Below are 11,078 nucleotides of genomic sequence, written 5' to 3' on the forward strand. Positions count from 1 at the left end.
CTTCTTCAACTCTTGACAGGATGGTGGAGAATGGAAGGATTTATATTCCAGTTGCCTCCTGAAAAAGCACCTTTGGGATCTGGAATTTGCTTACTTCAAAAAACTAAGCCAGGGGTGTCCAAACTTGGGAACTTTAAGACTTGTGGACTTCAACTCCCAGAATTCCCCAGCCAGCTGGCTGGGGAATTCTGGGAGTTGAAGTCCACAAGTCTTAAAGTTCCCAAGTTTGGACACCCCTGAACTAAGCTAAAGTTAGTGTTGATGCAAGTTTGGCCACAGAACATTCTCCCACCCTTGTGCTACTTTTTGCTACAAAAGTGACACATGTTCCTCCACAAGAGATCTTTTTTAATGTTTTCAGGAGACTTTATATTATCATATGTCTTTTTCTAGACTCTTCCAAGTAAATTGGAACTTCAGATGATGGAAGGGCCTCTGGAAAGAAAGAACCTGTTGCAGGCAGGGGGCAGAAAGGTATTTATATGGGGGGGGGAAATAAAAATACGTTAATTTGCTTTTACTTCTTGCTAATGCTTGTCTACAGATCCAAACAACTACTGGTTATCCATAAATTGCCACATTGAAACAAATTAAACTAGTGTTATGGTGGTATGTTGTCAGCAGGGGTGGGATTCAAATATTTTCAAATACCATCTTTAAAGCGCTCCATGGCACGGGACCTAGTTACTTGCGGGATCGCATCCTCCCACATACATCCCTGCTGCCAATACGCTCACACAGGGAGGGACTTCTCCTGGTGCCGTCCACTAGGCAATGCCAGCGGGCGACACCGAGGAGTAGGGCCTTCTCTGTGATGGGCCCAACCCTCTGGAATGACCTCCCCCCCGACATTAGAACCACTTCTGACCTCCGCTCCTTCCGGCAAAAACTGAAGACCCACCTGTTCCGATTAGCAGGCCTGGCATAATTCAACTGTCCCTCCTGGCAAATGTATTATATCTGGTTATTTTAGGGGCTTTTTAATTTACTGTATTTGTTTTTAGGGGTTTGAATTTATTTTATATCTGCTTTGTACAGTTCTTTTAACTACATTTTAACCTCCTCCATGTCAATTGTCAACTGTACATATTTAATTTAATTTTATTGTATCCTGTTATATTTTGTATGAACTGTACACCGCCCCGAGTCCCTTGCGGGAGAGGGGGCGGTCTAGAAGCATTAAATATTATTGTTATTATTATTATTTTAGAAACCAGTTCTCTGCCTGGTTGCTGGGTGGGTGTGGCTACTCAGCCTCCTGCACCACCATGAGAGGGGGGGGTTCGCCCTCCCCACGCTCCGGAGGCTTTCCTCACGCCTCCAAGAGATTGAAAACAGTCTCCCATGGGCTCCAAAGGCCCTCTGGAGGCCCGTAATGGACCTGTTTCTGGACTTCCAAAAATTCCGGGAGGCCCATTTTTCGCCCTCCAAGAGCCTCCAAGCAGGCCCTGCACTTATCTGGCATCCAGAATAGGCTGCATGGAGACTACTGGGAGGGGTGGGAGGGGTCAGACAGTCCCGGCAACTACTGGTTCAGAAAACCAGATGTAAAATTAGCATCCGGTTTGCCCAAACCAGCCCGAACCTGCTGAATCCAGCCCTGGTTGTCAGTAACTAACATTGATGCAGCTCCAAAAAAATTTCAGCGAGATGATTCGAATATAAGCTAAAGTAATAGATGATCTGAGTTTTCAGGATAAGTACAATCCACAGTTTGTCAGCTAAAATAAAGTTAAAAACTAGTTTGATTTGAGGCAGTCATTGGGGGGGGGAGGGGATTATTACCAGGGAATCACTCATATTGTATTTGCTTGGTGCCAATTATGTAGTTTTTCATGTCCTGAAGGAACTTTTGGACATTAGTTGTTTTTCTTGGCCCATGTTTTAAGAAAAGGTTTATAGGTAGTCCTCAATTTACGACTACAATTTCCATTGCTAAGCTCCTGATTTTATGACATTTTTTGCCATGGTTTTTAAGCGAATCACTGTAATTGTTCAGTGAATCACGTGGTCATTGAGTAAATCCAACTTCCCCCCTTGACTTTGCATGTTAAATGCCAGCTGGGAAAGTCACAAAGGATTATTTCATTACCGTGGGGTGCTGCAACCATCACAAATATATGATAGCCAAGCACCCAAATTATGGTTACATGACTGTGGGAATGCTGTGAAGGTTATAAGTGCCAGGACAGGTTATAACTCATTTTTTTCAGTGCCTTGTAACTTTGGTCACTAAATCAGGGGTGTCCAAACTTGGGAACTTTAAGACTTGTGGACTTCAACTCCCAGAATTCCCCAGCCAGGCTGGCTGGGGAATTCTGGAAGTTGAAGTCCACAAGTCTTAAAGTTCCCAAGTTTGGACACCCCTGCACTAAATCAATAGTTGTAAGCCAAGGATGACCTGTATTCTAAAAGCAAGTGTGGACAAAATAAGATTCCTACTTGTGCTACTTCATGTTCAGATCAATCCTTACCTGTTTTAGATCTGACCTTGTATTTGTATTCTTTCAGGCAAATAGTCGGTCCTGGAACACATTTCATACAGTTCTGATGAGGCAAACTTTGTGTTTTTACCAGGACAAGAAAGATACCCTCAAGGTAATGGCCGGTGAAAGAGAGAGGGAAAAAACACAAAATGGAATGTTTGATTGATTGATTATATGCCATCAAATCTTTTTCTACCTCCAGCAATCACATTGATATATCTCCTCCATGAGAAATGGAGAAATTTGTTCTCCACCCCTTCTATATCCTATATAATCCAATGACTTCTGCATGAACGAGGTCATTAAGTATATTTACTTGAAAACACTTTATACTGTTTTTGTTGCCTGAGTTTTAGACATAAACTGCATTTTTGCCAAAATAAAACTTAAAATGTCATGTATCCTAGATAGAACAGTCATAAAGCGTAACAGAATATAAATTACCCATAGGTGCATTGAAACTGAGCTTAAATGGTAATTATAAATGGCACTGATTAAAACTTATAAAACTTTCATAGAATAGAAGCATCTGCATAGTCTCTCTTAGTATAATGACATTGATCCATCAAGCAAGAAGAGTGAGCATGATCACAAAGAGATCCTTGCATTTTACATTGTGTCTATCAGAGGCCCCTTTAAGACTTGTGGACTTCAACTCCCAGAATTCCCCAGCCAGGATGGCCGACTGAAGAATTCTGGAAGTTGAAGTCCACAAGTCTTAAAGCTGCAAAGGTTGCAGACCCCTGACCTAAATCAACAGAAATGCAGAAACAGAATCCTGGATCGTTCCTTTCTTCAGTTTGCCATTTAAGATAGTCCCTTTCTCAAGCTTTTTCTTGGTTAAATATGTACTAGTTTACTTCTTTGATAGCCATAGCTAAACCTTCATAATGCTTACCCTATTCCAGGAAGAAGAATATTTGTTTACCTAAAAATACTGTTTCATAGTGGCTTAGTTAGAAGCAATATTTTCAATTGTGGGGATTTTATGTTTGCCTTCTTTGCATAACAGAGCTCTGTGATGGCCTTACCATTGAACCTGTCTGGAGCTGTTTGCACCCTGGAAACAGAATATACCAAAAAGAGCAATTGTTTCACATTACAGTGAGTAGCATTGATTTTTTATGAGGTACCTGGATGCATTTGGCACTTTAAGGTATAGGTGCTGTTAGAATTTGGAAATTGTCATTCTCTGACTGGGCATTTGGAACAAGTGCTGTCCTTTGTACAATTTTTGTAGATATCCCAATATGCCAACAGTGAAACACATTCACTGTATTCAGTTGCTGAGGAAGGACACAGGCAGTTTGTCATATCTCTGCTCCCAATCAGATTTCTAGTACAATACATAGTGCCAATGAATTTCCTGAAGAGAACAGAATCAACTTCTTTTCAGAATTCCAGCACTAACTGTTTCCTCTTCACTTACAATTTTCAGTTAGGAATGTAAGCTAACAGTTGGATCAGCAATATATAAACCATGATGGTAGTACTGTAGTTTTAAGTACTGCTGTAAAATGTGATTGGTTGCTGTTACCTCAAGCAGCCACAAGATGGAGCTAGAATGACTTTGTTAGATGCTGATCGGTGCTGACTGCTTGTAGATGTATCGTGAGTTACTGTGCGTTTTGCTACTGTTAGCGACTTTGTGTGCTGTACTGATTATATGATACTGGACTGTGTTCGATGGATAACTGACTGACTGAACCGTGTGTAAATTGAACTCTGAATACCTCTATTTTCCACAAAAGTAAAACCCTACTTAAACTGCAGTGTCTCTGTATGCTGGTGTGTGTGTTCTTCCACACCACTCTCCTTACACTTCTCTGCACACTCGCTCTCCTAACGGAGAGCTTACCTAACAATTCCCATCTCTTAACTTGTAGTAATGTTTAAGGTAGATATTTCTACCTGTTACTTATGTCTTAATTCCCACTGAAGTACAACACTGGAATGTGGCCAGCTATCATCTAATAGTTCTATTGGCAGGTATCCTAGGATTAGGAAGTCTTGGAAAGTATTCTATGGAGTTTTCTAGACCGGTTTCCAAAATTATACAGTATTCTTTATGCCACCATATGTAGAGGGAATGGGAGTGGCCTTGACAGACAGGAGGAAGAGCCACTACCAAGACAATGGTCAGATAAAAGGGGATTGAGTTCGGGGCAGGAAAGTATCCTAAGTAAGCATCTCAGACAAGATCCTTGCTAGATCTCATGAAGTGACAGAGGAGAAAGCATGTTCAGAATTGTAAGATTTTGTTACTGCAGCTTTACAATAAGTAGTACTGACTTGCTTAACAATGAATTCTTAATCTGGGCTACCTTGAAGTCTGATCCCATAGTACTTTTTCTCTCACACACATCTAGGTTGAATGATGGCTCCAAGTATCTTCTCAGAGCTCCAACTGAACCACTCATGAAAGAATGGGTTACCAAATTACAGCAAAACTCAGGTTAGGCCTAAGCGGGGAAACGTTTTTAATTTTACAGCAACTTTTATCTTCCGTCACCATGTATCGCATTGAAACTGGGTCAAACCTAGGATCATAAAATGGGTTTTAATCGTAATATATTAAGGAAGATTGACTAAAATATTGGGATTTATTTGTGGGAAAGTGGACCTAAAACAAAATGATCTCCTAGTCTCAGTTCCTTGTGTGTAACAGTACAACAACAGTGGCTTGTACAGGGGCTACTGTGCACATTCCACATTTGAGCTGAAAGATACAAGTAAAGATGAATGAAAGTGCTTTAAAATTCATGTTATCATTCCTCTCTGTTCATCAGAGAGGCTATAGCACTCCGTTCTTTCTTGCTTTTCTCTGTTCCTCTGAAGTGTATGAAGTTGACTTTTCTCATAGGTTTGCTTGACTATGAGACCACTTCTTAAACTACTTGAATGGTTTTATTTTAAAATATGATGTCTGAAATGACTGCTTTGATCTGTTCCAAGGTTTACGGGAAGTGGATTTCTTCCCATCATCTTCCCAGCCTGTTCAAGGAATGACCTCTGTGGTTAGGTAAGGAGATCAAGCAACTCAGCCACACTATAGATTTGCAGAGAAGCATGCAGAAAGTTTTTTGAGAATTCACAGACTGATATTCCTATAAATATTTTTGCGGTTTTTAAAAATGCAATACTGCATCAAGATACTGAAAATATCCAGACTCTGGGATTCCTAAATGTAAAATTATGGCGATGCCAGCTGAACTGATGGAGATTGCAGTCTATCACATCTGGAGAGACTAGATTAACAGCAGTTTAATATTTGGAAATGCATCTTGTTCAAGTTAAGATTATTACTGTGGTTCTCTTGCTTTTTCTTCCTGTATGATTCTCTAGCCTCTACATTATTAGAGGCATCCCTGATGCCCACTTCTTATTAACATGCAGTGTGCTGGTTTATTTTCAGCCACACAGAAGCTACCAGTGGACCAAATGAAATTAATTGAGATATCCTAAAGTGGTGCCTAAGGGACACGGTGGCTCAGTGGCTAAGACACTGAGCTTGTTGATCAGAAAGGTCGGCAGTTTGGTGGTTCGAATCCCTAGCGCTGTGTAACGGAGTGAGTTCCTGTTACTTGTCCCAGCTTCTGCCAACCTAGCAATTCGAAAGCATGTAAAAAGTAGAAAATTAGGGACCACTTTGGTGGGAAGTGTGCCATTTCGTGTGCCTTCGGCATTTAGTCATGCCGGCCACATGACCATGGAAATGTCTTTAGACATGTGTTCTCTTCGACATTGAAATGGAGATGAGTACCGCCCCCTAGAGTTGGGAATGACTAGCACATATGTGTGAGGGGAACCTTTACCTTTACTTAAGTGGTGCCTATGAATAAAACATCTCTGTTTGCTTTATGGAAAAGACAATCTACAACTAAACACTGCCTGAAATATGCAGCAGTGTTGTGCAAATTTGGATTTGAATCCCCTTTCCTATCTCCACCACCACTACCCTTTTTTTTTTTTTAGTGAAATTCCTGGACAAGGAGTTCCCCACTTCCAGAGCTTTCAGAAAAAGCTTCCAACTAAGAGTCAAGAAATCAGATTTCTGCCCAAGCCAAGTGTAAAGCTGCAGTTGCCTTATAGTACTCGTAGTGAACCACTGGATACAACAGGTAAGTGTATGGAGCTGATTGCAGATTTTCAAGAGCATTTTCCTGACTTCACCTCAGTAGCTTATTATTGTAGTATCAGCAGATAGAGAACTTGGGCTTCTCTAGACCCTGAACTAAACAAGGTTGGGTCTAGTAAATAATTGGATGGGAGAATACAAGTGCAGGCCTGTTAAGTCCTTGAGGCTATGACGCCATTGACTATCATTGCCGGATCCTGATTGGTTGAGACGCGAGCAGAGCCAACTGGTGGGAGAATGCAGCCATTCTATTGGTACAGTGTCTGACAGCTCTAGTATAAAAGGACTGTCAGCTGTCAAATGTTGCTGTTTGCCGGTTCGAGGTTTGCCTTACATTTTGCCATGTTAAACTGTTAATAAAGGTTGTGTTAGCTTCAACCTGCCTTGCCTCAGTTCCTGCCTGCCTCGTTCTCCCTACAGAACAAAGCCTGATTGGGAATCCCCCAAAATATGACTAAAGGAAATAGTAATGAACTACTTCTGGGTTGCTGCCAGAAATCCATACAGTAACTGGAAGTCAATCTTGATCTGAAAGAAGTTACCTTTGCCTTTAGTATAGTAATACTGCTATACTACCCAGTGATATAAACTTTTTAAATAATATGTAGTAAAATGTTCCTGTCATCTCAATTGAAGTACCATAAGAGAGCATCCTTCAAAAATTACTGCTGTAGAGGGCAGATAAGAACTAATAACATAGAATCCATTCAAGCATCTTCTTAATTTATTTTGGACTTTTGAAGTCTTGGAGAAACTGGCCAAGGCAGTGGAAATGGCCATTTTACACAATCCTTTGCTGGGTTGAGCTAAATGGTTAAAAGGAACATATTGAGACAAAATATTTTCCTCCAAGGAAGAGTTATCTATGGGATATGAACAAACCTCTAAATGTGATTGCTGACAGCTGGAATATCTGCAATAGCAATAGCACTTAGACTTATATACCACTTCACAGTGCTTTAAGCCCTCCGTAAGCGGTTTACAGAATCAGCATATTGCCCCAACAATCTGGATCCTCATTTTACCAACCTCGGAAAGATGGAAGGCTGAGTCAACCTTGAGCTGGTGAGAATTGAACTGCCAATCTGTTGACAGTTGGCAGTCAGCAGAATTAGCCTGCAGTACTGCATTCTAACCACAGTGCCATCACGGCTCTTCTGCAAAACAACCAATGTATTGTACTATGTACTAGGTAGAACTGCAGGAAAAAAAACTATTACTACCAACCTGCCTTCCATTGATGACCTGTACACTGCACGAGTCAAAAGGAGGGCTGTGAAAATATTTACAGACCCCTCGCATCCTGAACATAAATTGTTTCAACTCCTACACTCAAAACGACGCTATAGAGCACTGCACACCAGAACAACTAGACACAAGAACAGTTTTTTCCCTAATGCCATCACTCTGCTAAACAAATAATTCCCTCACCACTGTCAAACCATCCCCTAAGGCTGCATTACTATTACTATTAGTCCTCTCATCGTTCCTATCACCCCTCTCCTCCCACTTAGGACTGCAGGAGTGTAACTTTGTTGCTTGTATCCTTACGATTTATATTGATATTGTTTCCTGATTGCTTATTTGTACCCTATTACTATCATTAAGTGTTGTACCTTATGATTCTTGATGAGTGTATCTTGTCTTTTTAGGTACACTGAGAGCATAAGCACCAAAGACAAATTCCTTGTGTGTCCAATCACACTTGGCCAATAAAGAATTCTATTCTATCTAATGTACCACACGCGTACACACTGAACAATACACAACCATGGTTCTTTTCCTTCTATTTTTGAAATTAGTTCTACCATCCCTCCCTGATCCTAAATTGTGTATTCTCTTGGTTTACTTAACATACTAAGTCAGCCTTTTGGGAACTAGGGACCAGTTTTGTGAAGAGAGGTTTTCCATGAACCAGAGAAGGGTGTGTAGTTTTGTGTGCTGCCTGCATCCTGTGGATGGAGCGTTGCTTGTTTGTGCTGCCTGGTTTCTGGCATGCCACAGACTGGTGCCAGTCCACAGGGGGATGGGGACCTCTGTCCTAAGTCATAATATGGATCATTTTTATTTGTTTTTATATGTTGTGTGAAGCTAGCTAATCAGATTTAACCAAATCGTGGCTTATCACAGTCTTTTCCTCTCATACACACTCAACCCCCCCCCACACACACACATGTTCTAAGCTTATTTCGTAGTCTCCATCCCAGCAAAGGTTACATAATCTGTGTTAAAGCTAATATGCTGACATTGGTCCCATAAGCAAGTTATCTGATCCAACCGTGGCAGTGCTTTTAAAAAGGCTACAACTAGCACTCTGTGATACACTGCTGAAATATTTAGCCTTAATGCAGTGTGCCTCTCCTTCTAGGAAATGGCCTCAGAGCGGCACCTATTTATACCACAGAGCAGAATCTAAAGCAGTGTTCTCCTTTGGAGTCTGCGAGGTCACAAGACCCTCAGTTCTACCAGGAAGATGACTGTGGACTGGTGACAAGCAAAAGGCGATCATATTCATTCACTTCAGGTATGACATGCATATCTATAAAGGAAAAAGAATCAAAATTATTAGATGTAATTTTTGATTTGGTCTTGTATAGCACCCAGGGTTTTCTAGAATGCCTGTTATTATTGTTGTTAGTTGCGAATTTGTGTCTGCCCCATCGCAACCCTATGGACAATATTCCTCCAGGTCTTCCTGTCCTCTACCATCCTCTGGAGTCCATTTAAGCTCATGCCTACTGCTTTGGTGACTCCATCCAGCCACCTCATTCTCTGTTGTCCCTTTTTCTTTTGCATTCAATCTTTCCCAGCATTGGGCTCTTCTCCAGTGAGTCCTTCCTTCTCATTAGGTGGCCAAAGTATTTGAGTTTCATCTTCAGAGTCTGGCCCAAAGAGCAGTCAGGGTTGATCTCCTCTAGAACTGACCGGTTTGATCGCTTTGCAGTCCAAGGGACTCGCAGGAGTCTCCTCCAGCACCATAGTCCACAGGCCTCAATTCTTTGGCAGTCAGCCTTTCTTATGGTCCAACTTTCACAGCCATACATTGCAACTGAATGTCTGTAGGTATTGTCAAAGAAATAAATAACTCTTGTTTAAGACTATTAATTTTTCCCCTGGCTTTCTAAATGTTTGTACAGCTAATAAGCTATTAAATCCATGTCCTTATATTCAAATACAGCTCAGAGCTCTCTGCCTTTAAAATGTGTCTACAGTGACTAACATGACATCATATGCTATTTTCAGACTATCATTTCAGTTAGAAGTCAAGGTTATTTTCAAGTAACAACTGTATTGCTTAAACTCTCCACTAGGTGCCAGGAGCACCCTTTGGGAGTCAGATCCATTTGTTTGATTTTTGAAATGCACTTCTCACTTGAATGTGCTTTAAACAGGGTGGAGCAGACTTTGACTATACAGGTGGAATTTACACATTCCATCTACTGGGGCCTAGCATGGAAAACATATCTTTAAAATTAAATAATTCTGTCTCAGCAGTTGGTTGTAAGCAGAGAACCAAAAGTAAATGGGGGTTTTTTTAAGTCAGAAAAAGAAATACATTAAAAATATTGTTGATAAAATTGCAGATCTCTAGAGCAGTGTTTTTCAACCTTGGCAACTTGAAGATGTCTGGACTTCAAGTCCCAGAATTCCCCAGCCAGCGAATGCTGGCTGGGGAATTCTGGGAGTTGAAGTCCAGACATCTTCAAGTTGTCAAGGTTGAAAAACACTGCTCTAGAGATTTACCAATAAATCCAGATCTATCTTAACTTGGTTGAGATGCATATAAAGGTCATTTCAGAATGACGATATGCTCAATCACTCAATTTTCAAGATATGCATTTGCCTCTGATAAAAGGAATCATGACTATTCCTGAATGGCAAAGGCGTGCTTATACCTTGACAAATGTTTTCCAGAAGCAACTGTCAGAGGCAATTTTGAAGAAGAAAGATTTTTGAAAACTGATTAATGGTAATGGAAGAGCAAAATGCTCATCAACAAGTGACTATCCTAAGTCTGAAGGAGGTGTCAGCAGGCCCAAATGCTCCCTTGAAGTTCCTCAGAGGCCACATATTCATGCCTTTTTCACTGATCCCAGAGCTGAATTTGAAGACTAGAAATATTCCAGATGTCAAGAGAAGAAGGAAGTAGCACCATATTTGTTGGCCTTTCCTGATTGGGTACAGTCTGTGATGGCTGAGAATTTTGGGGAATAATGGTCCTCAAGCTATTAGTGAGAGCTCCAGGGCTAGGGAAGGCTCCAATAAAGGAGAACATTTTAGCTTAGGGTTAAAATGAGGGGTCTTTTGCAGGGGTGGGATTCAAAAATTTTTAGCAACCGGTTCTCTGCCCAGTTGCTGGGTAGGTGTGGCCTCCTCGGCCTCCTCCACCATGGCAGCGGGGGATGTTTTCACCCTCCCCAGGCTCTGGAAGCTTTCCTCAAGCTTCGGGGAGG

General features: G+C 41.2%; 1 protein-coding gene across 2 annotated transcripts in view; it reads left to right on the forward strand.

Annotated features, from left to right (window-relative positions):
* The window catches only part of LOC309386354 (uncharacterized protein), a 79,925-nt gene that overhangs the window by 64,426 nt on the left and 4,421 nt on the right, over nucleotides 1-11,078 (forward strand). For both annotated transcript variants that reach the window (XM_081941623.1, XM_081941624.1), the window contains 7 exons: nucleotides 394-474; nucleotides 2,512-2,598; nucleotides 3,499-3,590; nucleotides 4,856-4,941; nucleotides 5,442-5,508; nucleotides 6,462-6,607; nucleotides 8,993-9,148. In XM_081941623.1, coding sequence (XP_081797749.1) covers nucleotides 394-474; nucleotides 2,512-2,598; nucleotides 3,499-3,590; nucleotides 4,856-4,941; nucleotides 5,442-5,508; nucleotides 6,462-6,607; nucleotides 8,993-9,148 — 715 coding nt within the window. The remainder of the gene's footprint in view (nucleotides 1-393; nucleotides 475-2,511; nucleotides 2,599-3,498; nucleotides 3,591-4,855; nucleotides 4,942-5,441; nucleotides 5,509-6,461; nucleotides 6,608-8,992; nucleotides 9,149-11,078) is intronic.

The sequence above is a fragment of the Natrix helvetica genome, assembly GCF_964273705.1.
Source record: "Natrix helvetica genome assembly, chromosome: 2".
Taxonomy (NCBI): Eukaryota; Metazoa; Chordata; class Lepidosauria; order Squamata; family Natricidae; genus Natrix; species Natrix helvetica.